We start from the raw sequence: 25,949 nt of genomic DNA, 5'->3' as shown, positions 1-25,949 counted from the left end.
GTTGAGCCATTTTTTTCACAAACGAGGCTTTATATCTTTTTGCGACCAGCATCCGCGCTTCCGCTTACATGTTGAAGAAAGAGTCATCTCAGCAGTCAGCACAATATCAAGTTCATCACAGTCAGTGGTAAATATTAACCAAATTAATCGTCCTCACATTAATCAAAGCCGTTGCCATTGACGATGAATAAGCAGCACGCATAATCCTCTGCAGCTGCGGCTCTGCTACGCCGCACGGCTGAATGCCAAACCTCTTCAGTGCCCGTTCGATCGTTTTGCGGCGAATGAAATGACTCCATCGAGGCAGCCCACAGCGGGTTGGTTTAGTTCGGGCAATGGCAGAAGTTTTTCTCAAATGCGTACGCTAATAAATGGGATGTTTGTGCGCCAAAAAGGGGAGAAGTAAGAGTGCCAGTCTGGGTCTAGGGTGCTTGAGAGTGTGTGCGGTTTTTGGTGGGCAACCAATTGCACAGCCGCTAACAAACATCCGAACTTCGGGTGAAGCCCAGTTCAGTTTCGAACTTAATCAACTGCGTTCGATTCGTGGCACCGGAAGAAGTGGTTTAATTTGGAAGCATGATTGTACGGCAACACGTGGTCGTTACTTCCTTGCTGCAAAGCATCACCCAACGGTGAATTCATTCGTGAGGCTTCCGGTTCATTCCGTACACCTCGGGGCTACTTGCGATGAACACGAAGCGCGACACGATGCGCTACCGAACGCGAGCTTCCCAGCTTGCGAGTTACCCAGCGTTGTTTGGGTGCCAAGCACACTAACCGGGTGCGTTTTTCGCACACCCGAACCCGGTTCGTCGGGAAAGCCGCGGGAAAAAGAAACCGCTCAATTGCGACGGTAGCCGCAAGGGGTCCTGCGCGGATCGTGAGGATGGGTCGCGCAACAGTTAGTTGTGGTAAAGGCGGCGGCGGCGGCGGCAAAAATGCTCAACGCGGAATAATATAAAAGCGGCAGGACGATAAGCGATGGCTGTAAATGCTCATCAACTGCTGTACGGAGATAAAGTCAACACTTGGCTAGTGCGTAGTGCAGACCCCCCGTGTGAGGATCAACGCGGTGTACCAAGCGTCCTTTGGCAGCGGCGTCAGTGAGTGAGTGCATCTGTTGCAAATGATTGTGTGGAAGGATACGTGCATATGCAAAATCACCTGTTACGATTGATAGTGTAGAAATTCAGTTGGAAAGTCGCACATTATTTCTTCTCGGGACAGGAGCGTTCGGTGGCAACGATTTGCATTGCCGCTAGTGTGCCACAATTTAAACATTAAAGTGACCGAAAGCAAAAACATCACGCGTTTGCTGTCCTCCGTTTTCGGTGCGGTGAACAAATTGTCGTAGTGCTTTTGACCGACGGAAGTGCTGATCATTTCAATACTGGTAAGCGTGCCAAATCTTAACAGTTTTATGAGAGTGTAACGAAAGAATCAAACTGCTCGTACAATGAAGCGGTCATCATTTCAATTGGGATAATCATGATTTATTGTTTTAATTACGCTTTAATTGATTACTGATCACCTTCAAATCTGTTACCACGTAGCGTTTTGAATGTCTTGAGTACTTCAAATGGCGTTTGCATTAATATTAATTACACCAAAAGCCGCTCAGTTCACAAAACCACGAAAGTCAACATTTGTTCCGATATCATTTGCGTCACGGAATGGGGCAAACGACTTGAAAGGCATAAAAATAAGACTCCTAAAGCTAGCCCAGGTGTGTAACACCAGTTTACGATTGTTGCGTACATCATGGACGGAAATGGAAGTCTTAGAATGTCTAATTTAATCAATTACACCGGCATGGATTCGGCAAGTGTTAATTGAACGACCGAGTCGATGCTATTAAAGAGCTTTCGCAGTGAAATATGCTTATTGTTTCCGCAACGTGTTTGCAATGAATGTTTGAAACAAAAATCATCGTTTCTTCACACCCTCTGCGCTGATTGCAAATACGACATTGGGAATGGGAAAGGTATTTTTAGAAATTCTTTTTTTATCGCAACATTCTCTGTAAGATGATTTTATTTCTAGAAAGGAATTATGATGAAACATTTCATCGAATCATCTACTTACCCGAAAACTGGAGAAATACCTTTACTCACAATACAAAGAAATTGTAGAAATTGTGAAAAATTATAAATATCGCACGATACCCGATTTCAGCTGGAACATGTATCTGGGTCATGACACAAAATTGTTCTAAAATAAGACATTTTTAATTAAGAGAAACTGATCATCGATCAACTGGTAGACCTACCTACTCCACCTACCTCCATTATGATTTTTCTTTTGTGGCACTACAACCTCAAGGGAGATCTTGGCCATTTCTGGGTTTCGTTAACTTTATTTAAGTCTATTACTCACCTCTTCTGTATGGTTTTTGTTGATTGAAAATGAACTCACATAATAGGTTGTACGGTGTTATTCTGATGACGTGACACGTCAATCTGGACTTGGCGTTGATAAACTGAACCAAATTGTATCGATTCTTGGATTATTCTACGTTATTTCTTCCTCTCAAACATGGCATTTAAATGTCTTAATTGAAACAGGCAGAAGACAGACTGAAGCTATAAATTTGCCAGTTACGTCTGCTACAGCAGATATTCGACAAGACAACATTTTCTTGTAAAGAGTACCAAAATATCACCGACCAATGTTGCTCTTATGCTAAGACTGTCACAATAAAACGTGTCCAGTGTCTCGAAATATCCTTCATGCAGAATGAAATTTATTATCCATCCTACGTATAATTTGGCCAAAAAGAGAAGCAACAAAAAATGGAACTGGAATTTTTCTATCCTTATTCAAGCGGAAAAACGAACTGGAACCGTGTGCTTGTCTTTAAATAAGACTATCGACTATTGTATCATATATCAAAGCATCAGACCATCCGCTGTAAGGCGACCGTCTGAAAATGCCGTCTCAAAAATGTGTGAATGTTGCGTTAAAGCGTCGCCCTTCATTCGTTCCTGTCCATTCCAGGGGTGCTGACGAAATTTAATTAGTTTTCCAATATTAGACATGACGATCTCGAGCTGCTCACGTTGCCCATTTTGCACAACATTCCACAAAACATTAAAAATTGTACACGCAAATTTATCTCACCTTCGCACTGCTGCCATGCACTGTAATGGGAATGCTGTACGGTACCGAGACCGGAAAGCAAAATGTCTTTCTGCGAAATCAAAAGCAGAAGCGATGTTTGGTGCCTTCCGCTACGGAAGCCGATTGCTTTCTTGGTGCCGGAATGCAAGAACAACGGTCATTCTTCGGTACATTCACCGAAAATAACAAATCTGTTCTTTTCCTGCTTGGTATATTGCGTATGCTAGTTCCAAAGGTTCAAAGCACTACGTTTTGATGTGCCAAAATTAGTGTTCGACCGTGGTGCGGTGTGAACATAAGTTTCTCATTTCACCTAGAGCGAAACGTCAAATGATAAGTCGTAAAGTTCTTGTATCGTTTCGTGGTGTAGAACATAAGAAGAGTGTCTCTTTTCCGCTTAGAAGTTATTGAATCGTGGATACCCTCAGAAGCGGTAGCGTCCAACGATTTCCGGAGAAATTCTCAACGGAAGTTTCTCATAGTTCGGTTCAGTTTAATCGAGTGCAATGGAGCATTGTTTAAAATAATGCAAACAAAGCAATAAACGTTCGATAGTACGAATACACAGGCGTATGTGTAACAAGCTTTGTTGCGTAGCAAAGTACCTCCCAGAATGGGATTTGTCTCGCCTCCCCGGAGGGAAGCGATACGATTAACCGGAAACCGTATGTGAATATTTCCGATCACTACAGCAAGGCCAGACGAGAATGGGGATGGTTGTACTTTTGGACGTTTTCATTGCTTTATTAAATCCAAATAACCCCACTTTGGTCCCAGTTTCGTGACCGAATCCTTACCGGAAGTTTAACGACGGTCATTGGGCAACATTCTTCCACGTGTGTGTGTATATACTAAGACACAGAAGCAGTAAATAAATATTTGCATCTCTTCCAACGAAGAATGTCCTGTTAGGTACTTTACTGACGACCTATTCTTGAAGGAATATGAACTTTGTAGGAGTTCCTACAAACGACCTAGCATCTAAGTTAATGTTTTTTAGGTAAACCTAAAATGATTCTTTCATTTGTCTTGGAGCTACCTATGACCGGTGTAATGTCACAGAACTTTTTGTACTGCCCTTTACGGTTGATGCAAAATTATGATGTACGAAACCCACCTACAAAAGAACCACCGAACACTGTCGGAATGTTAATGAACGCTTACTGTACGCGTACGGGAAATTGTCCTAAACGTCCACAATGGAACCAATTTTTCGTGTGTAAAACACGGAACGAAACTACCGGACGCGTTTGGCCGGTTGGACACATAGTCCGTGATTACGCCCCCGGTACGGTAGCATATTGTACGCGTAGGATCTTAAATCGTGTATGAAACGGTACACGCAATAAGCTGGCTGGGTATTTTTTTTTATATTTAGACAAATGGCCATTAAAGCAATCGTATTTATTCAAACACATTTCGTTTTATCATTGCGCGCTGGTGTGATGTGTTATGCCAGCTGCACAAAATCATACACAAAGGGAGAAGGTTTATTATTCACGACACCAAACCATTTGGTTCGTGGGAGATTTAGCAAAAGTGTAAAACGAAACAAAAAAAAAAAGTTTTGTTCAATTTAAATGCAAAAAATTGAATTACTGAACCGTATAAACAATGAATAAATATTCAAAAAAAATCATGAAAATCGGGTTGGGAAAATACGATGCAAAGGTTTAATAATTTTACGGCAATATTGACAATAAATAAGTCTTTAAGTAAGTAAATAAGACTTTAATTTTTTGTGAAATAATCTTTTTTCTCCCACAAACAATTCATGCCTATCCGTAATTGATTCTTGTACCCATTTGCTTCCCCGAAAGCTTCACTTCAACAGCAACGGTATGCATCAGAATTACACCCTTATCTTGCCATAAAGTAGCGTAACAATTCCTGAATGCCACAAACGATGAAATGGGTCGAAAAAATAAATCATTGAACGCATACCAAAACCGCATTCCTGCTCTGCCGAAAGCACGCTCTTCATGTTAGTCTTTGATTATCACCATCGATACTCGTACTGGACACACTGGATAGTAGACCCTTCACTAAAACAGATGGTTCCGAATGGCATGAGAAAATATGATGAACGATGGATAACACGTCACCTTGGTCCATTGCGTTTCAATCAGACGTGATGGAAAGGGGACACAATCAAGAGCGCGAAGCTCAGAAATTCTCCGTGTGTGTATGTGAGGCACCAGGCGTCTCCATTTAGTAGCCGAAGTGGTCTCACATGTTGGAGAAAAAATTGATAACCTAATTGTCACGTTTAGGGCATGTTTTATTTCTTTCAATCTCACTCACCCTGTCACCTTCGTTGCTATTGTCATTGTTAAAAGAAATTCATCATATCAACCTCGTTTCTGGTAAAGGATCCTATCCTGATCTGGTGGACAGTTTGCAGGAAATCTCCCTCCAAACATTGATGTATGGTAAATGAAAAAAGAAATAAAAGAAAGTTACCAAGACCACACACGGGCTCCTGAATTTGATCACGTACCTACTTGGGTTTACTTTCGGACCTCTCCATTGTGGATCGTGTCGTGGCCTACGTAGAAGACCAAAGTTGAAGGAATTCGTTCAAGTGGTCTTGATTGCCTTCGGTTGGACACTTGCTCTACTGAGCAGCTGTTTTGTGGCGAGAAGATTAGCTTCGTTCGGAAAATGGAAAGCATAACAAGGAAAGCAGAGTATAGCCGGAAGCGTAGAAGCATCCTTCAATTTACTCAATTTTTATCCTGCTCCATTGAAGTGTTGGACAATGTTATCGGCGCGCACTGTCAATGGTACAGGTAAAGTAGCATTTCGATAATGTGCTTGAAATAAGATGTGTTACAAAACTATGAAGTTAAGCAAGAAGGAGTTCATTTTACTTTTTTCTTTATCACATCACTTCCGAGTTATTGCCGTTTTTGCATGGCCGGGAAGTAGTTTTCTCACAAACAACGCGTACCGTAACGAAGCTGGCAACCCAGCTACGTTGAGTTGTGTTTCTCGTTCGTTGGTTCACACCACAGCTTAATGTTCGCTGAACTACCACCCCTAAGGGTACTGTGCGAAATGCGTAGAATTTTAAGCGGAATCCCATTCAACCATCAAACAGTGAGAATTGCGACAATCTTAACGCTTTGCATCGTCCGTCCGTATCCCGAGGGTGAGTTTTTGTTGCTTTTACTCCCACCAGACCAGTTGTTGTTTATCCGGCTTTCGATCCGGTTTTGACTCTCCTCGGGGAAACAAAACAACAAAATGCATCTAAAGTCACTTTAATCCTCCACCGAGCATTTCGCTTCGGTGAAGCACATCTGCTCAACACAATAACACTCAAGATCGTCGGTATTGACAAAACCGGGTAAACCAGCAACGGTATGTAGAGCAAATTTGGGATTCGGTATGATGTCGGAAGATATTCGCTAGAACCGAAAAACCCAAACCAGCTGGCATTCGTAAAAAAGCGTAACCAATTGCATATTGTCATGCTGTCTTATGTGTATTGATTAGGTTTTGGGCTTAGTGTCCAATCTTTTAAGCTTCTTTGTGAGAAGAGCTGGGAAGGATAGAAGATTTTCTAATGATTTTATCAATTTTATCGATGGATTTATTTCTTCAGTCGTGTACGAAAAATTGCAAAATAAGAGACATTATACGTAATAGTAGTACGATACTAGAGCATAAAGAAAAGAAACTCAATAATAAGGGAGGAAAATAATAATTCGAATACATTTCTTTTTCATTATTGAACATATTAGAAGACTTAGTAATGCTTTTCGATTAAATGTTGCAATACTTCAGCATTTCACAGTTGAAAATCGAACTTTAAATCAAATAAAATGTGCTGAATATTCAAGGTTAAAGGTTCAATATTCTGTTCGAACGCCATGAAACGGGCTCAAATGTTTTATGATGTACTTAAGACATTTTCCGAGACATGGTGTAATAAACAGTTTTATTTTTTACTTTTACAAAGCGGTTGCAAATGGTATCGAGAAAGCATAAAGCTTTCCAGTTCAGTTTTTTCCCCATACAAGCCCACAGTACAGAATGGTACGGTAAATTTTCAAAAAGTACAAAACACAATAACTGGCCATATCTACCATCTCGATTGCCTGTGCTTTACCATTTGCATTCGTGTACTTCGAGCGAGAAAAGAAAGTAAGAAATGTTGATACAAATTGATACAATCATTCTCGCGGTCTCGGCATTCAAGGCCAGCTTATGTGGCGCAGCCACAGAATGCAATAAACATAACGTTCAGGCACCAGGCAGTAACCGGCGCCATATGGCAAGTGTCACCGTTTTCCGTGCATTTTTTCCCCTATTCTTTGCACAACAACGTAACATTCCGCCAACGGGAAATTGCATCGGGACTCCTTCGGGACGACGTTAACTCATGTCAACCTTTCTTCAAGCGTGTATCAATTGGCGCTTGCCGTTGGACGGTTACCGCAAGCAAAAATCACGGATTGTGTATCGGCACCCGACTCCGGAAGGGATTATCACTTTTGCATTTCCGTGGCCGTAAATAAACTCGTGTAAACGACGAAACGATGTCAGAGATGGGAGTTGAGAAAAATTCAATTAAACCTGTCACATGCCAGTGTCGTCGGTTGCCTTACCCAATGGCAAAAGGCACCCAGAAAGGGCTAAAGTTTTGACCTTACCGACAGTTGCAACACGACAATGCAGTTTTCCCACGGGTTTTTTTTCTCTCTCTCTTCCATTTCCCGCCCATGAATGGAAAGCAGAATGCAGCAGAAGGAACCTGTTGATCAGTTCTACTCGTGACACCATTTCGACATAGAAAAGGCGCAACGCCAGCTGGTGGCTGGTTGCTGCAAGAAAAGATGTTACATGAACGTAAACAAACAGTCCCGTAGCGTAACTCGTTTTGTCTGTTTTGTTTATGTGCTTTACATGTTGCGAGTGTGATTGTTTTATGATTGGTTGTGCGATGAGAATAAAACTTTCAGCTGCAAATTAAATAGTATTACATTCTACTATTTACATGCTACTTTCAGAAAATTTTAAATCGAAACAAAATAATATAATTTATCAATAAACAACTTGTTTAACGTGTTACGATAGCATAATTTTAACACATACTTGTCAGTAATGTGTCCACTACAATTAATCGGTCATGTATGCGTTATTAAAGAAATACTTTTTTTAATTATTAGATCATTAACTTTATTGCAGTGGAAGTGTGGCCCGTAGTCGATCCTAAAAACTATGTTTTGCCTAAAAAGCATTAATTTATTCTTGAAAAGAGGCATTGAAGAACTGAAATGTTCATAAGAGTTGTTGAAGTTTTTCATCATTACTAAGACAGGTTTGATATGGCTATATGTATAGTCACATCCTTAGCTGGGTAGATAGAAATTATTTACGTCTAATAATGCTAGGTCAAATAATTGTTTATGTCTAAGAATAATAATTTAGACCAAAGGACGCTACTGAACTTTAAAATTGAACGTACCAGGATAATATATTATGCTTCAACACACACAGTGTCTGTAAATTCTTGATATTGCCTACATATAAACTCTAGCATTTTAGTTCGCGGTTCAAATCTTTTCCGAAGATTTATTATGATGTGCGAAGAGAATAAAATATTCAACTATAAATTAAATAAACCCAATTATGGCTAAAATATTTCATCAACACTAAGATTGTTCTGTTTTAAAAATTAACTGTTGGTAATATCACGTAATTTTATATGTTTTTAGAAGCCTGAAGTCTATAGAATCGGAACATATTCTTTTATCTTAATATTTGTAGAATTGCTGCAAATGTCAAATAATGCCTAAAAATTTCCTTATATGACAATACTGTTCCCATAACTTTACCATAAGTTTTGATATTATGGCAACAGTTGTTAAATCATTATCGCACTGAAGGTTGTTAAATCACAAAATGTTAAAAAAGATTAAAATTAAAAAAAACGTAAAATTGAACACCGTTTTTATTTTTACTACTAGATTTCGTAAATTTTTATTCAGATAGAACGGCCTGGCCGTATTGATACCAGATTTCGTAATGTTTGTTACACAATTTTATTACTAAACTACTAACTATTCTTAGTCATAAGACTTGAAAACTGTATACAAATTTTTTTTTTTTTTTTTTTTTTTTTTTTTTGCTCGGTTAGAACGGCCTGACCGTATCAAGACTTATTTTACCACGTAGCAGGATAGTCAGTCCATGCTACGGGGAGACGGTCCGCATGGGATTTGAACCCGGTCCCTGCCGTGTGGACGGGCGCCGTTTTTCACATGCACCACCGGGCCGCCCCAAATGTTTTTATTATTATGATTTTAAAAAACCTAACTTCAGTTCTTCAGACTGAAGTTCAGAGTAAGTTTAAATCCTGCAAAATGCAGTTTACACATTGGCAATAAAAAACAAACCATTGATCCATAAAACTTTTTTTTCCTACAGTTGCCTCTTAGCAAACGATAATCTTACAAAGATGCTCTTTTTTGTAAACTTCAGCGTCTTTCTGCTTCTGGCTGCATCATAAAAGAATAAAACTTTAACAAAAACATTTCACGGTTTCATTTCCGGGCCCAAAGGTAGAAAGACGTCCAATCACGATTCAATAGAAATATTCGCTTGCCAAGGTGCAGTTAATTTCCCGTCAATCGGTAAGCGTATCCTTCACGCTTCCCGGTGACTATCGCTGGAAATGAGAAAATGAAACAAAGATAAGTAAATGCTGCCGAGAAAGACTTTTTATCGTTTTTCTTAAGTTGTCCTTTTTTCAAATACAAAAGGAAAAGTTTTCTTTCGTATAGGAGACTGTGTAATGATAACTGGTGCTGTAGCTTATTGGCTTTATTGGTACACTTAATAGAACATCGGGGGCGGCTCGGTGGTGCATGTGATAAACGGCGCCAGTCCACACGGCCGGACCGGGTTCAAATCCCATCCGGACCGTCCCTCCGTAGCAAGGACTGACTATCTGGCTACGTGGTAAAATAAGTCTAGTAAGCCAGAAATGGCCGGCGTGACCTGTAAGGTCGTTAAAGCCAAGAAGAGAGAGAGTAATAGAACATCGCTCGACCGAAGAATGGTCAATTTGTCGTAAAGTGCAGCAACGATGCTTCGATTTATTCTTTGGCCTCGTTTTCACGCGTTGTTAGACAACACTTGCCCTCGATGCGTAATGAAGATGATACGTTTAAAGGACTGGCATGAAGTGGTGCTTTAGCCCGACATACTTTCCCACATTGGGTACATGGTGGAGAACTCAGCAAAGCGAAGGATCTGGCCCGGTATGGTTAAATCTGCTAAGATGATACGCATAAAGCACGGTTGAATCTATCGCCAAAGGGAACCCCATGCAACAAACGTTTGCAACAGATTTTGACGAGAATTTGATTGCCCGTTACGTTCCACAACCTAATTGATCCCGATAGTCATCATCGTCCACTTAGTGGCCAGCCCGCTTCTAAGCCAAATCCAACGTTAGTCCATTCCCAACGGTTGTAAGATTGAGACGAAACAAGTTGAATTCAAAGTTACGTTCCCATGACAACAACGTACGGCGAAGGATGGAAGAATACTCGATGCATAAACTCTTCCATGACGTGTCCCGTTCGGGCTGCTATCGTACTTTCGTTCCTGACACTCGCCAGTCGCTGATGGTGTTTTGCCGAAATTCATTATCCCTTATTACTTGCATAATTTGGTTGCCGTCGAGGACCATTCTGGCAGCTTCGCGTGGGTGACGCTGATCGTTAGCATTGACGGACCGCCACCTGCAATGGTGTGCATGGTGTTGCCCGGATTGTGACAGGAACCATGAATAGATTGTCGAACTGGAGCCTTCGAACGAACGAGAAACACAAACACGAAATGTGCAGATAATCACCTATACGCTTCCGGTTTGACGGTGAGCAACAACTGCTCCATGCCTTGTGGTGAGGTTTTTATTTTTTAATGTAACTGTTGCATTTGTCGCGAGTTGCTGTACTTTGCGGCGCCAACATCGACCGACTCGTTGCAGGGGATGGCGTGACAATTGCATTACACCGTCCAAGAGCCTTTGAAGTGTGTGCACATCCTTTGCGGTGCTTGGGGAGAACCGTTTGCGTTGTCATTGTTGGGTTGTTTTGCCGTCATTGTGTTATCATCGTCGTGCGGATGTTATGCAAAATTGAGCGTGACGCGTGAAAGCAGTGAAAACGTAGGGAATATACTACAGCACTGGGTTTTGTTTCTCCGATTGAGAGTTTTATCCCAAGTGAATATCACCTCAAAGATAAGGATTATGCCGTTAAGCTGCTTAGCAAACAAATGTTTTTCCATTGATCATTTGTGGCTTATAAATTTAATCTTTCAAAATACTTGCCTAATACTTGCCTAGCAATACGGCCAGGCCGTTCTACATGAATACAAAAACAAAATACTCGCCTGAGAGAGCCTATTTGAAGCAAACATTTTATTGTTAAAACATTATTTTTATGTTTTTTGATCAATATTATGTAATGAAAGCTTTGCATAGGTTTTAAAACAAAACTACATTTTAAATTGTTTTTAGAAAGTAAATAAAAAAATCAACGAAACAAATTTTAGACGCACACGAGTTAAATTCTGTTCATGATTGTGTGATGTTTGGAAGTATAATACCACATATTTGCATTTTTTGCACCTAATAAAAGGACATAATAAAATTTCCATTTAATCTTCAAATTTTTTTAACGGCTAGTTCGATAATTGAGATATATTCGATTAAAATTGATTTTTTCAAGCAAATGACTAATTTTACATTTGGCCACACAAATAAAATGTTTTAAATATTTAAGTTAAATAAATCTCAACAGCCTAATGTTATATTAATAAACTTTTCTAAATGCTTATTTTCACATATGCTGTTATTTGCGATCAACGTTCAATATTTCAATATATGAATGACTTTACAACAACAAATGATGTGGAAATAGAAGTTTTAAAGTTTTTATTATCTGGGATTATAATGTTTAAAATGATAAGATAATTTAAAAAAAATTAATTTCATGAAGTCCTTATACTTCCTACTATTTCAATTAAAAATATTACATTGTTACCTGCCTCGTACATGGCTGTCATAACAGTCCCAAATTCCTTGCATTTTACGCTGCTTTCGATTGCATATTCAATTAGTAACAAAAATGCAATTTATAACTCAATCAGTCATAACTGGTTACTTTTTATTTTGCGTAATAACCCATCATAACCCACACATTGCATTCCTAGAAGCGATGTCCTTTTCTATGAGTGTGTGTGTGTGTGTGGTTTCTTGCCATCACGATTATGCAAGGAATGCAATCGTAACGCACAAAAATTCACATCCATATCTTCCAACCAAAAACCAACACAAATCCATTGGTGGTGAACGAACGAAGTACGTACGGGACGTGGTTTGTCTCTCGGTTGTGCCGCAGTCTCTCCGTCTGCTTGCTATTCGTCCATGCGTTAAGCACAAACCAACCAAAAACACATTCATGATGATAACTGACGGACGTGATTTTTATGTTTGTCAGCGTCAGCGTGTGTTCATTTCAGTTTTGACTTCCGAATTCCAATACCCGAAGCCCACACCGCATAAGTGCTTTTTTAGGCTGCTCGGTATGGTGCTATCCGAATTGCGAATGCCATCATCCATGCAACAAGACCAACCAACACCAAAACACCAACAAATGCAAGGTGAAGCCCTCCGCAGTTTTTTTTATCTCGTTCGTTCGCTCCGTTGTCAGTCAATGCCGGAAGCGTTGTAAAGCGCCACGTTACCCGAATGGGAGTGAGAAGTGTCCGGAACGAAGGTGGGTGTCATTTGTTTGAAAAGTGTCGTTATGCTTCCGATCCGTGTCCTGGCGCTTCTCAATAATGAACCGGTAAGGTGGGACGGTTGTTGGTGTGTAGGTATGCTAATAAAAAAATCATCAGTAAACGTCGACAGCATGTGAGCTGCTAGACTTAGCGTAGGTCACCCTTAGGCTGCACGGCAAGTGTGATAGAGACATTGTGAACGAAAAAAAAAATAGCACCGAAATAAAGATTTTCCGCAAGTGGAAAATCTCGTACCATCAGTACCGAACGTGTGTGTGTGGAAAATATTTTGAAAGCAAAGCAAAAACAACAACCAAAAAAAAGTTAATATCAGCATTTTTGTGGCAGCTGAAGTGGGATGAAGTCATAGGCTGCAAACAGCGTCATATGTTTGTTTTGTTTCGTTTTTTTCTTCTTCTGTGGTTTACCTCAAGGAGTTTCGACCACCGTTTATTCCCTGATGAGCTATTATGGCATTCTCAACGGTGAAACCATCAAGCAATAATAAGGTTAAAATCTTTAACATACCTTATACAGATTCTCAGTAGCGTAGTACGAATCCGGCGATCGGGGTAAATACTTACTAAGAATTGTAGCTAAGGTGTGTTTGAATCTTATGGAAATGAATCTAATAAAAAAAGTCGTTAATATGAATCTTCAGTGTGGAGTCATTCAAATCTCGAGTCGATTCTCAAATGATTTATGAATACTCAAACATTCGTGAATCCTAATAAATTCATGAATTTTTAATTTATAAATTTAATATTTAGTAAATTTACTTATTCAGTTCTAGAATAATAGTTATTTTTATGCAGATGAGATAAATTAAATGGGCGATCCGGTGTGTAGGTTAGTGATGTGCACTCTGAGTGAGAGTGAGTGAGTTTAAAGAGTATATGATTTGAACTCAGTATAAGGATTTTTTATGATTCTTTTACTTACTCCTTTACGTTTTTACTCACACACTCTCTGTGCCGACTAATGACTCACTCCTTTGCGTTTCAACTCACGCAATAAGAGTGAGTAAGTACAATACAAAATTTGGAATAATTACATTCAAATTAATTAGCTTTGCACGAAATTACAGTGAATTAAATACCTAATCACTGCAGTAGAGTGATTTAAATCCAAAAAGAGTAACAAAGAACTTGCTCATTCAAATGCAAAAACGTGAGCCATTGGTCGGCACTGCGAGTGAGTGAGTAAAACCGCCAAGGAGTGAGTCGGGAGAGAGAATGAGTGAGTAAAAACGCCAAGGAGTATTAAAAGGAGCAGTTTACAACAATATTTTTATGACTCTCAAAAGAGTGAGTAAAAGTTAAAAAAATCTGTTAAACTACTCTTTCACTCTGTCTTAACTCTCTGGAAAGAATGAGTATTCTCATCTCTAGTGTAGATGGTAGCTGTGCCAGACTTTAATCGATTAGACTGGTAAAAAATCGCACCCGGGGCCGTACTCTCGGCTATTCAGCTATAGATAAATAAGCTCAAACCAAGGCTAAAATGGCAAACCAAAACCTCTTATTGTTCCACAACAGAAGAAAACATAATCCAAAAACTACAAGCATTCGATAGTGAAGATCGGTTAAGTTGAATTTTGTTTTTTGACTTCTTTTTCCTTTGTGGTTTTTCCTACATTTGTAGTTTTCTGTTCTGGAATCTCTAGCTTTTCCCGAGTTTCGAATTTGTCCCTAGGAGTCATGATTTTACGAAGATTCATGAATCAGAATGGAGATTCATAGTCACTCATTCAGTTTAAAGATTCTTTCAGATTCACGAATCTGAATCAGATTCACCCATCACTTGTAAAGTGATAAGCAAAGCCCCAAAATAAAAAAAAACAGCAACACTTCGGAATATGCTTCCAACATACACCGTAACTGAACAGAAAAAAATCCAACACGAAATCCCACAATTATCCTTCCACCGTACGAACTACCGATGTGGTGTAAAAAAGTGGCCAAGATTGAAGGGGATGAGAGGAACAAACATTATCAACAGTTGCTGTACTTAACCGCTAACACCATACTCAATTAGCTGCGAAAGTTAAAAAGTCACAAGAAGTCATCAGGGCGAAGCAATGATCGACGAGCGAAGATGGCGTTAGCTACTAACGGATGAACAATTAAAGAAGCTGATTGCGGGTCGAGGTCTAGGGTATGGTATCTTTGCGCGCAAAAGCGTAAACTTCATTAAATTTTATGTTTACCACAACCAGTGGTAACCAGTGTGTGTCACCGTTTTTTTTGTAATCTTTCCGCAACCCCTTAAAAAGGGATCCGTTGAAAGGGGGGAAAAAAGAAGCTGCAAAATGTGCTTTTTTCCCCGTATGCCATACTGGCCGAAAGGGGCCAAACAGTAGTGGTTCGTAAGCAGGTTCGTAAGCTTTTCTATGAACGATAAAATTAGCTCCTTGGACGGTAATCTGGTGGATTTTTAGTGTCACATGCGAAGCTTTTGTCGTGTTTTGTGGCGAAGGGAGGGAGGATAGTAAATTTTAACGATCATTTTCTCCTGATGCATAGCCGCCGGAGGAACAAAGCACCGCATTAGGAGTGAACGAGTTCGATGAAGCGGATATAATATTGGACGAAGTAAATTGAGCTGTAAGAACGCATATGTGCGTTATGGTTCTTTTTTTTTTGGCGAACGGAAAAGATTGATTCTCATACTCGACAAGCAGAATACACACAGTTGCGCGTTTTATTATCGATGCTTTGTTGACTTTGTGTGCATCATCATCCTCATCATCGTTATCATGAGTTCGTTCGGATAATCGCAAAGTACAATCGAGGGGAAGAAAAATTAAATTTATCCACTTCGCAAATTCGCTGCCAGAATATTGCCAATTTTATCGACATAAGCACAATTTAACGGAAGACGATACGAGGGAACGATATCATTAACCAGGCGTTCAGGGTTGTATTTGGCAAACATAATGAGATTGAGCTGATTTCGCTACGATTGATTTTCGGATAACGATAGCTGGTTATTAATTTTACAAAAAAAATTAAATTTGAATTTATGATCCACACGAGGTACGAACATGGTTTAAGCTGCTGTTAATGCTTACCAATATGTTTCGATAAGTGTTTTTAAGCCAAGATTAGTCAGATTCGTTGCTTCCATGAATACATGGTTGTGGTATTGAAAGGAGCTTAATTTGCATCAAATTGCAAACGCACCAGATTGGCTTATCTAGCAGAGGAATTCAATTAGCTTAACCCTTCGTGATGCATATTTCGTCAAGTCAAATAGTCAAGTGGCTGCTTAAGAAGCCACAGTAAAAACCGAAAGCTTCCAAAACGGTACGGAACGTTGATGCCGCAATCCTTTAGCACAACAATTCCTTTTTCAAATATCGCTAGTAATGAGATTAGTGAAGGGGAAGAATATTTCGAATAATGTGATCCATAAAGCACCTTCCACAACTACCGACCAGCCACACAATAAGTGGACCATTATATGTTGCGTTGCGTGTGTGTGTGCGTTGATTTGGCTTTTTTTTAGCTTTATTTTTGTGTTGCTTCAATTTGGTGCAAACACGTCAGCTACCGGGCGCTTCCATGCCCAGATGCATAAGCACGTCTAATCAGGTCATAGTCACGCAGTCGGTTCATCGGTACGCGGATCCTGCCAAAATGTGTACAATAAAACATGCCACTGAAGCGTGTACCGCCCCTGTTCGCGCCCCCTTACCCCCCACACATACGCCAGGATACGCGCGAGGATTATTTGCGGAATGATAAATAATGCCAGATAATAGCTATTGTTGTTGGCGATTTGACGGGCTTTCGGTGTACGGCGTGTGTTTGGCTTTTCCGATCACGCCTCGCACTATTCGGGAGGGATGGGAACGATGAACGTGAACGGGCACATTCGATACACCACCATAGGGAAAGGTCCCGTTTCGGATGATACCCTGCCGAAAGCAATAATAGTGTTTGCAACAAAACATTTACTGGCACGCGGTTGTTGTGCTTCTGCTGAAATCGTACCTTGCCTTTCCATGATTTTAGGCGTCCCGTGTGGGTGACAGAACGCGGAATAATTCCCTCTTTTCTTCCTCACAATCCTGGAGGATGGTAAAATTTCCTTTACTCAACAAGCTCAACACCAGTTGTTGATCTGGTTCCCTTTATCCTTTTCTCTCTCTCCCTCTTTCTCTCTCAAGCAACGTAACACAATTACCAAACGACCACCTGCCACGTAGTGGGCAGGCTTCCAAAAGAGACGATGACGAATACAATGTTTGTAATTAATCAACTATTATTTCCAAGGCTTCACCGCAACCATCTTTGAAGGGGTGTCGCCAGTCACGATTGTACTAATAATTCTCGGCAACAATTTCATCGTCAGTCGTGCCAGGTTGTACGGTTTACAGTGTACAATATTGACTGTTACGAAACATGAAGCCCATCATCGATTTGCTTGCAGAAGAAAGGCTTGTTGACAACAATTTTTATCCGCTGGAGCGCTGGTTATAATTAATAGAAAACAAATGTGTGAGCTTTAGTTCCTTTCGTTCGAAACTACTAGAAAATTGTTTTTTTTTCTTTGCGTATTTAATACTTGAGCAAACTTACAGTTTATTCGAATGCTGCAGAAGACTTTGGCTGCTGACTCGCTTCCCTTAAAGCATTTGCCATGTTTCTATGTTTTTTCATCATCGTGTCAAACGCACCATGACTGTTAATGCAACAGTCGTCGCTCGATGCAAAATAATCGTTCCATTTCTACACTCCCATTCATTATGCTACGACTAAACCGTCGTTCGGCTTTGTTATGCCATTGCTAAAAAAAAAACAACAAAATGCTCTAGTTCTGTGGTACGCTGCTGTTGGCTCGACTGGTGACAGCAAAACGGAGCGGAAAGGAAACACTCCATCAATTAGTCGCACAATTGAGTTTGCTAATTGTTTTTGTTTTCGCCATTTAGCATGTTTGTAGCTTCTACCAATGCTAGCAGGATTTTCACACTGTTTTTCCCCTTTGCTTGCGAACTGCTAAAGAAGGAAGATAGTCGATATATTAATAATCCTTTTCTTTTCATCATCATCATTTGCATTAAGCTGTTTGTAAACGTTTGAATTATAATCATTCATTTGTGGTACACAAATTTGAGATGAAAAAGCAAATGCTCCATTTAAACTTCTGGTTGCATTGCAATGAACATTATTTCGAAGGCTGCGTACACACATTTGTGGCTGCGTACGTTTTTGCTGTAACGCTGTAACGCATTTAACGCTTTGCAGCCATCACATGTGCGCGGGAAAAAATGTGATAATGTTTTGTTTTTTAAAAAGATTATTATTTAAACAAGTTAAATCGTTTGTTGGCACTGAAATCGATACTAAAAAATTGGGCGTCGATGATAATATCATATGGGAGAATTTCTTTACTATCTATTAATTGATTTTATCTGAGAAAATTGTCTAAACAATATTTTAAATTGAAGGATAGTTAGATAGACAATAGATCTAATTATTGATAGTTAGACAGATAGACAATACATAGACAATGCATTTCCTGCATAAGGAATTAGAATATCTAATTATTTTTTATCTTTTCAAATGACATATAATTGCGTTGGCTTATTATTGTTTCTGTAAGCATTAGTATTATTGGTCGAGTTCTTTTTATAGAAACTTTATCAATTTTATAATTCTTTGCTATTTCTACAATTTTCATGAAAATCTTTCGTATCGGATATTTTGGAAAGAATATTTTCCATAAACAAACAAGACAACACAGGCTTCAATATTTCTCAAAGAAAGTGAATGATTTTAAATATCTTTTCTCCTTTGAATGTAGTATTTCTTTGGAAAGACATTAAACGCTTCCTGGTAGTAAACGATTTTCCACTCCTTCATCACGTTAAATGCTTAAAGAATTTATCACCAATTTCTACTCAACCAGACACAAAAGACAATTTCAATTGAGCTATTCTTGGTGTATTTCTGTCTCCCCTTTTTGGATTATGTTTTTCATTATGATAATGGGAAGCTTTCGTCTTACTACCACCTACTGCAAACGACTACTTCCGCAGTCCTTCGTAGTAACGGTGAGATTAGTGGACAGTTATTTCTGGCAACTGTCTGTATGGATCGCTATGGGAAACACGGAACGAGTTGCGAAGGAACATGGCAAGCAAAAAACAGCAAAAAACAAAAACAAACACGGAACAGAACAAGCGTGGAGACACATCGAAGAGTAATATTGAAAGGATTATGCAACGGTGAAAATAAAACATTGACTCAGTGTGTCCGGGGTTGTTCTGTATAAAAACAAGAACCAAACCAGATTCATGCATCAATATCGATTGGCCATCGGATGTGACGATAATCGATGCAGCAAAGCATACATACTGGTGCGGAATTGAAAGTGAACATGTTTATAGTCGTGCTATAAAGCACGATAGTTTTTTTTTGTATATGTTTTATAAAGGAAAAAAAATTTATTAACATAATAATATTTAAAATATTATTTTAAGTATTTAAAATTATTTAAATTAGATTTAAATAAGTTGAAACATATCCTTATTATTTTAATAGCTAAATAAGTATATCTGGCTAATGATTAATGAGTTGTTTACATATCGCATCGTCCTACAAAACCTATCCCAAATATTCATACCTTTTTCTATAAAATATGATTCAAAATTCAACTTGTTGATAGTTGGTGGTTTATGTAAATTATCCACCAATTTTTCATTCTGCAATGAAAATGCCATTAAGCTCACCTTGAATAACAATTTCGGATGATAACAGTGAATCAAAGGGATTCATTTCAACATGTAATCATGGCCATTGAAAGGTCTGCTTATCATTATTTTAATAAGCTTACAATCAGATTTCAACTCATTCCCGGTCACCCGGTCACTGAGTCATACCTTACTAGACCTTGCTCGGCCGGAAGTAGATATGTAGAAGTGAGTTTCAATGTCCTAATCAGATCTGTCGCCGCTATGTATTGTACGACAAGTGAGAGTTCTTATTATCTGCTTTATCTGGTTCACACTAGCAACCTTTGGGAGCTTGTTGTATGCTTCTATAACACGAGGCTACTACTGGTGGCGCGTTGTTCCCCAGTGTGTCGGTACCGTTGGCAAAAATAAAAACTGACACTACTGTTATTGATTCTGAGCCCTGCTGCTGTAGCTGCTCTTTCTGCTGATAAGATAAAGATGAGTGGACTGAGATTTTTGCATTATAAATAGTCTAATTGCTACACGCTCAAGACACAACAAACGGTAACCACCAACATCGAGCATCGTGTTTGATTCCCGCCTGGAAGCATTGGGAAAGTTTTGGCCCAATTTTATTTGCACGTTTAATTGGTTCGTTATTGTGCTTTGTGCATCATTACAATCAACATGAAAGGACTCGCCGTAGTTGCCGCTGTGTTACTTTTTGCCTGCCTGGTAACTAGCCAGAGCAACAACTATTTCTGGGGCGTTCGGGATCCGCGTGACGTTCTGCTGAATCGCACAATTGCGGTCCGTTCCGGTACGATTCTGCAGGTGAAATCGATTGATCTCGTGTATCCGCTAAAGGTGAGTGTCTTGTCCGTGTTTTGTCCTCCCGAACCACGCTTGCTAATGTTTCGTTATTCGATACATTTCGTTCGACAAAATAGGGCCAAGTGGGACGCAACATTTCCGCCATTACCGTGCTTGACCAGTACATTAATGGAAAGGGCGGGTACGCTAGTTTGTATGCTGGCGGTATCGGATACAACTATACGACGATCCATCTGAAATCGCAGCGCGGCAACGGGTACAACTTTATTGTGGAAATTTACGGCCGATAGAATGGCAAAGGTGTCGTGTGAATGGCGCCCGGCCGTTGTGAGATACATTGACGCAACCTAATGATCAAATGTTGTTATCAGTTTTCGGCTGAGATTCAAAACGATACGGGTGGCTCCCGGGTGCCGAAACAAAAAAAAAACAACAACAACGAATAGGAGCCACCATTTATCACAACAACAGCCACGCGATGGAAGCGCCTCGAAGGCAAATGATGCTGTCAGCGGAACTTAAATTACAAACCGGCCTTTGCAGTCAATGTGGAAGCTGTTAAAATGTAGCAGTAAATTTATTTTAATGCAACACGAAATAACTGTCTATTTATTTTTACTCTACTTGTTGCGATATTACTGGCTTTGGTGAAAGTTGTTACAAATATTCAAATTTTTAGAATTTCAGATACATTTTATTTTTAATTTTGATTGTTTCTTTAACAATGTAAATGGTTTTGCAACAAGATCGTTGGTGGCGACTTTTTTTAAATCTTTTCTAATAAACCATCATCCTTTTTACCATTAAATCGGTTCTTTTGTACATGATCAATTTGATGTCATCGACCTCGTATTAGTTGAGAGTGCTGACTACCTAAAGATCATTGTACAGGCCCATCCACTAGAGTGGAGGCGTCAACTGTGAGTGATTCAATGGACTTCTGCAGCAGACCAAAATCACTAACCGGTTGTAATCAATAGGACAGTATGTGTTGAATTGTCCGATGAGGTTTTGTGAACAGTAAATATTTTGATGGATCTTAGATGACTTTGAATCAAACATTCTTCTCTTCAGTCTGTCCGATCAATAGTATTGCTCTAGTTTAGTGAATCAATAGTGACTAGTAGGTTCTACTAATGAAACTTGCTCACATCCAATAAATTTCGAAAAATGTCTGTTCCTCTCACAATATTATAAAAAAACAGAAAGCTAAGATAATGATTTACCGCCTTGCCAGGTTCCTTTTGTTCCGGTTAGAGTCTCTAGTTAATTAGACCTAAATATAGTCAAGCGTTATTTGTAGAAGGCATACTTCGTGGTACCATAGATGTCCCCGAGATTTTAGCATTTGTAAACTTAAATGTAAATAATATCCTTTTTCGATGCATAGACAATACCTAGATATACCTGGAATTCTGAAATACGCAGTATGGAACAAATGACTTTATTTCCTCTACATATATCCAGGGTATTTAACAACTTCATCGAGCACTTTAACTTTAACGAAAACTTTACATCATTTATGGTTCGATTAAGTTATCTTGAGTAGAGTATCTATCTAGTACATTGCATCTTGTTGAGCTGGTCAACGGCAGACTCGGATTTCTGACTAAATATTAAGTAATCTAGCAGACACTTAATTCATTACGATATTTCCTACCATTTGACCGCGATTGTAAAAGTTGATGAATTATTTCAAATTCATTGTTTAAAGTTGTGATCGTTGTTCTGCTTTTTTTTTTTGCTCGGTTGTGTTAACCGTCTACCGTTATGCTCTTGCTCCAGTTATGCTTAAGGGATCATTCCACTGGTGGGGAGGGAGAGGGGGGGTTACTGCTTGCGTTACGATTTGTTACACAGGGGGTGTCCATCATATATTGCTTATCTAGCACTTTTTTTACCATTTAAAAGATTTCGTTTAGAGAAAAATAAGAGTCGTCCAACAAAAGTCTAGTTCTGTCCTCTCGACACTAAAAGTACCAGTAAAGTGCAGCATAAAATAAGGATTGAAATCAAGTGTAGAGTAACCACCCTCCTGTTGGTTTGAAATTTTCTTGAAGAACCGTCATAATGAACACGATCTAGCTTCAATTTCCCAATTATATTAAAGAAGATGTGTTTGTTTTAACGTTTTGTCGTAGATCGCAGTTCTTCTCAAAATAGCTAAAATAGGGTTAACATAACGTGATTTGCAAGGAGTGACTCCAATAATTTCGAAACTAAAACAAATAGCGAATTAGCGAACGGTAGCAAAAGGTTAAGAGAAAACAATGGATCACATTTTAACAGTTTCTTAAAGTTTTGCTGAGAATGTTGCCTAACAGGACGTTAAGAACACAATTTACTCAGAAAGCATTGGTGCAAATAACGAACAAGGATCAATATGGACTGAAGAAGGTTTCTGAAACTGAAGAGAAACATTCTAAATGATAAGAGAATTCAAATTATCAACATCGACGTGCAAAATCAGTGCTCATAGAATATCCTTTACTTTTGTTAATTTTATTGCAATTAAAGGGATTTAATTCCAAATATCTTGCTTTAATTATTGTGATTGAAGTTGTGGGGAGACGATCACCAATTTATAATGCAAATAACAGCGTTACTTTTTCCTACGATATTCCAGGAAGGAGGTCCAAAATTAACTATTTTTGCGTTTCGTAATAGTTGAACCATCCCCAAGAGATATTCTAATTGTTTAATATTAATATTAAGAGTAATATAAATAAAATTATTGGAATTTTACTTGCCTCGACCACTTACAGACAATTGTTCCGGCACGTGTTAAACGTTACCAAAACATTTACATTCTCCTTCATTATCTCATCTTATCTCGTCTAGCGTGTGGTACACACTACCGAAGTTCAGCAGAAGAATGCGTAGCTACACGTGGGTTATGGCACTGATCGCGTACGTGACGCTGTCCCTCTGCCTGTCGATCAGTTGGTCACTTCCGGCCAGTGGTTCGAGCGGTAGCAGTGGTAACGGTGGCAACGATCTCGACCTGGATGATCTGACGCGGGATCGTGTATCGGGACAGGGAGAAATCTCAACGTCCCAGTTTCAGCACATGCTAGCCGTCCGATCGCCAAAGTACAACTTTGGACTCGGCAAACGGCGTTACATCATCGAGGACGTACCGGGCGCCAAACGGTTACCCCATTACAACTTTGGACTCGGAAAGCGCGGGAGGTAAGCATACACTGGGATTTGGTTTTGGTCTTGTGCACTGATCAGGCGCTTATTGAACGGAACTGCATGTTTCACACTGTGTTCCTCACTGTGCAGCCCTTTGGGAGGTAACGATTACGAGTACGATGGACTGGTGGGCAATCAGCTCGGATGGAACGATAACGACTATACCAATCTGATCACGAAGGATGGCCAGCTCGACTACGACGCAGAGAAGGACAAAGATGCTGCGAAACGAGCTGCCTCTGGCAATGGTGCTGGTGGTAAGTGGAGCTTAACATTTGGCGAATGTTTGGCGAAAGAATAAACGATTAAGGTTTCTAACTTTGATTCTCTGTTCGCAGCTGCTTACCGCTATCACTTCGGATTAGGCAAGAGACGTACGTACGACTTTGGTCTCGGTAAGCGTTACTTCGACGCGGAAGACTTCAACAAGCGACTACCGAACCGGTACAACTTTGGTCTCGGCAAGCGCTAATTCCGAGTGACATCATATACACCGACCGTATCCGGATCCGGTTCCGTTTCCGTGGCGTGGCCAGTGCATCACAACAACAACAACAACAACAACAACAGCAAAGAAAAAAGACAACAACACGTGTGCGAGTGTGATTGGAAATGAATGCCCCCGCTCCCATTAGCTCCAGCACCCGGTGTACCAGCCAGACACGACCATGCCGAGTTCCATGATAGTTCTTTGGCGCTTTCCACGACTGACGTAGCGCAGTGTAAATTATATATAAAGAATAGCACAACCAACTCTCCAACACACACCATGTATCTCCCATGGACACATTACACTACTAGGCGTTACGCGAAACGTTTGGCCGGCGCACAAAAGGCGTCACCAGTAAGGTAACGACGAGTCGCTAAACTTATCGAGATAAATGTAGCACGTAGTTTGCATGACCAACAACACTACTACCGCGTTCATCATGCCACCAGGATGGTATAACTGACTAATGGAAAACATAAAGCAAAAGAAAACACTTCAACAGTTATTTATATTGTTTTACTTCAAATTTCAACACGTCAAGAGTCCAGAGAGAGAGAGAGAGAGGTTGAACGAGAGGAAAGGTATAACTTAAGCGATTAAATTAAACAAAAAACAAACAAACAAACAACAAAACACACAGTAAAAGCATGTATAATGAATCGGAAATAATAAAGATGATAAATATGAAACATGAAACTACATCCAACTTTTCCCTTTTAAAAAAAACCCTAACGTATGCTTACGAGCTTCCGTTTACGAAGTCTTCTGCTACTAATTATTGTCTAACGTAAGCAATTGTACCCTAATGTATCGTTAATATTTCTTCCTTCATTACTTCATACTCTACCCAACAGTTCCTTTTTGGCCGGCATGATCTTAACTAACACACTGTTTGGAAATGGAAAGGGACACCGTTCAGAGTATTGCATGTACAGTATACGGTGTTAACGACTGATGCAAGTTAGTTAACTTTCCCAAAAAAAAACACACTTTTAAATGGTCGTTATCAACATGTAACGCGCACATACAGAACACGTCCTTTCGAGTTTCGAGTTTTCTCTTTCTACAACACGACAAGAACACACATACACCAACACTCGTTCTTTTAAGATCGAGCGATTGGGTGCAAACGTTTCGTACGTTATAGAATGGTAAACGAATACAAATATGCTAACTCGAATTCATGGCTCAACCATCCAAAAAGTATGCAAAAGTGTTCAATTGCAATTTACATACATTTATGTAATGGAACTAAACTTTACATCTATCTCTCTGTACTCTCTTCTCATGTGCGTGTGTTGCTGCGTGTAATAAAAATAAAAGAAGAAACAAAACAAAACAAACCCTTTCCAACTATCTGTAAATATGCACAGCTTCTGTGGCACTAAAGCAGCAGAGTTACCGTGTAAGGAATATTAAATCAAATGTTTACTAAAAATTCGTGCGATGGTAAATAAAGCTACTGAACTGGAATTTAAAACCAATAAAATACCACCGTAGTGGTAAATGAACATGGCAAATAGGGTTTTTTAATCTGGTTTGATTTTCTGTTGGTTTCTTTTGGTTTTTTTACAGCATATCTAAGAATCCGTGAAATGAGTGTATAATGTTTATAATTACTGTGAAATAATTGTAATGTATTTTTTGCATACCTTCACCTATTGGAAGTACTTCTACTATATATGTAGGTAGCCCTGAGCTTACAACGGCTTCCAGGTACAAGTGGAACTTAGCTAGCTTCCACCAAGAATAGAAATTACCGGTGGCCTAAGCATGTATAGTGTATCCACAGCAATATTCATATTCACC

The 25,949-nt window shown here is 39.5% G+C and overlaps 2 protein-coding genes across 2 annotated transcripts; both read left to right on the top strand.

Moving 5' to 3' along the window:
- The first annotated feature begins 966 nt into the window (after window positions 1-966).
- On the top strand, window positions 967-25,660 carry LOC125762418 (allatostatins). Its single transcript, XM_049424487.1, has 4 exons — window positions 967-1,393; window positions 23,294-23,644; window positions 23,741-23,907; window positions 23,989-25,660. The coding sequence occupies exons 2-4, from the start codon at window positions 23,328-23,330 to the stop codon at window positions 24,120-24,122; spliced, it is 618 nt and encodes a 205-aa protein (XP_049280444.1). The 5' UTR covers window positions 967-1,393; window positions 23,294-23,327; the 3' UTR covers window positions 24,123-25,660.
- On the top strand, window positions 20,106-21,053 carry LOC125762422 (probable salivary secreted peptide). Its single transcript, XM_049424490.1, has 2 exons — window positions 20,106-20,485; window positions 20,569-21,053. The coding sequence occupies exons 1-2, from the start codon at window positions 20,306-20,308 to the stop codon at window positions 20,740-20,742; spliced, it is 354 nt and encodes a 117-aa protein (XP_049280447.1). The 5' UTR covers window positions 20,106-20,305; the 3' UTR covers window positions 20,743-21,053.
- Window positions 25,661-25,949: the final 289 nt, after the last annotated feature.

Source organism: Anopheles funestus, chromosome 2RL (assembly GCF_943734845.2).
Source record: "Anopheles funestus chromosome 2RL, idAnoFuneDA-416_04, whole genome shotgun sequence".
NCBI lineage: Eukaryota > Metazoa > Arthropoda > Insecta > Diptera > Culicidae > Anopheles > Anopheles funestus.
The sequence above is the reverse complement of the archived record's forward strand: the minus strand, read 5'-3'. Positions and strand labels throughout refer to the sequence as shown.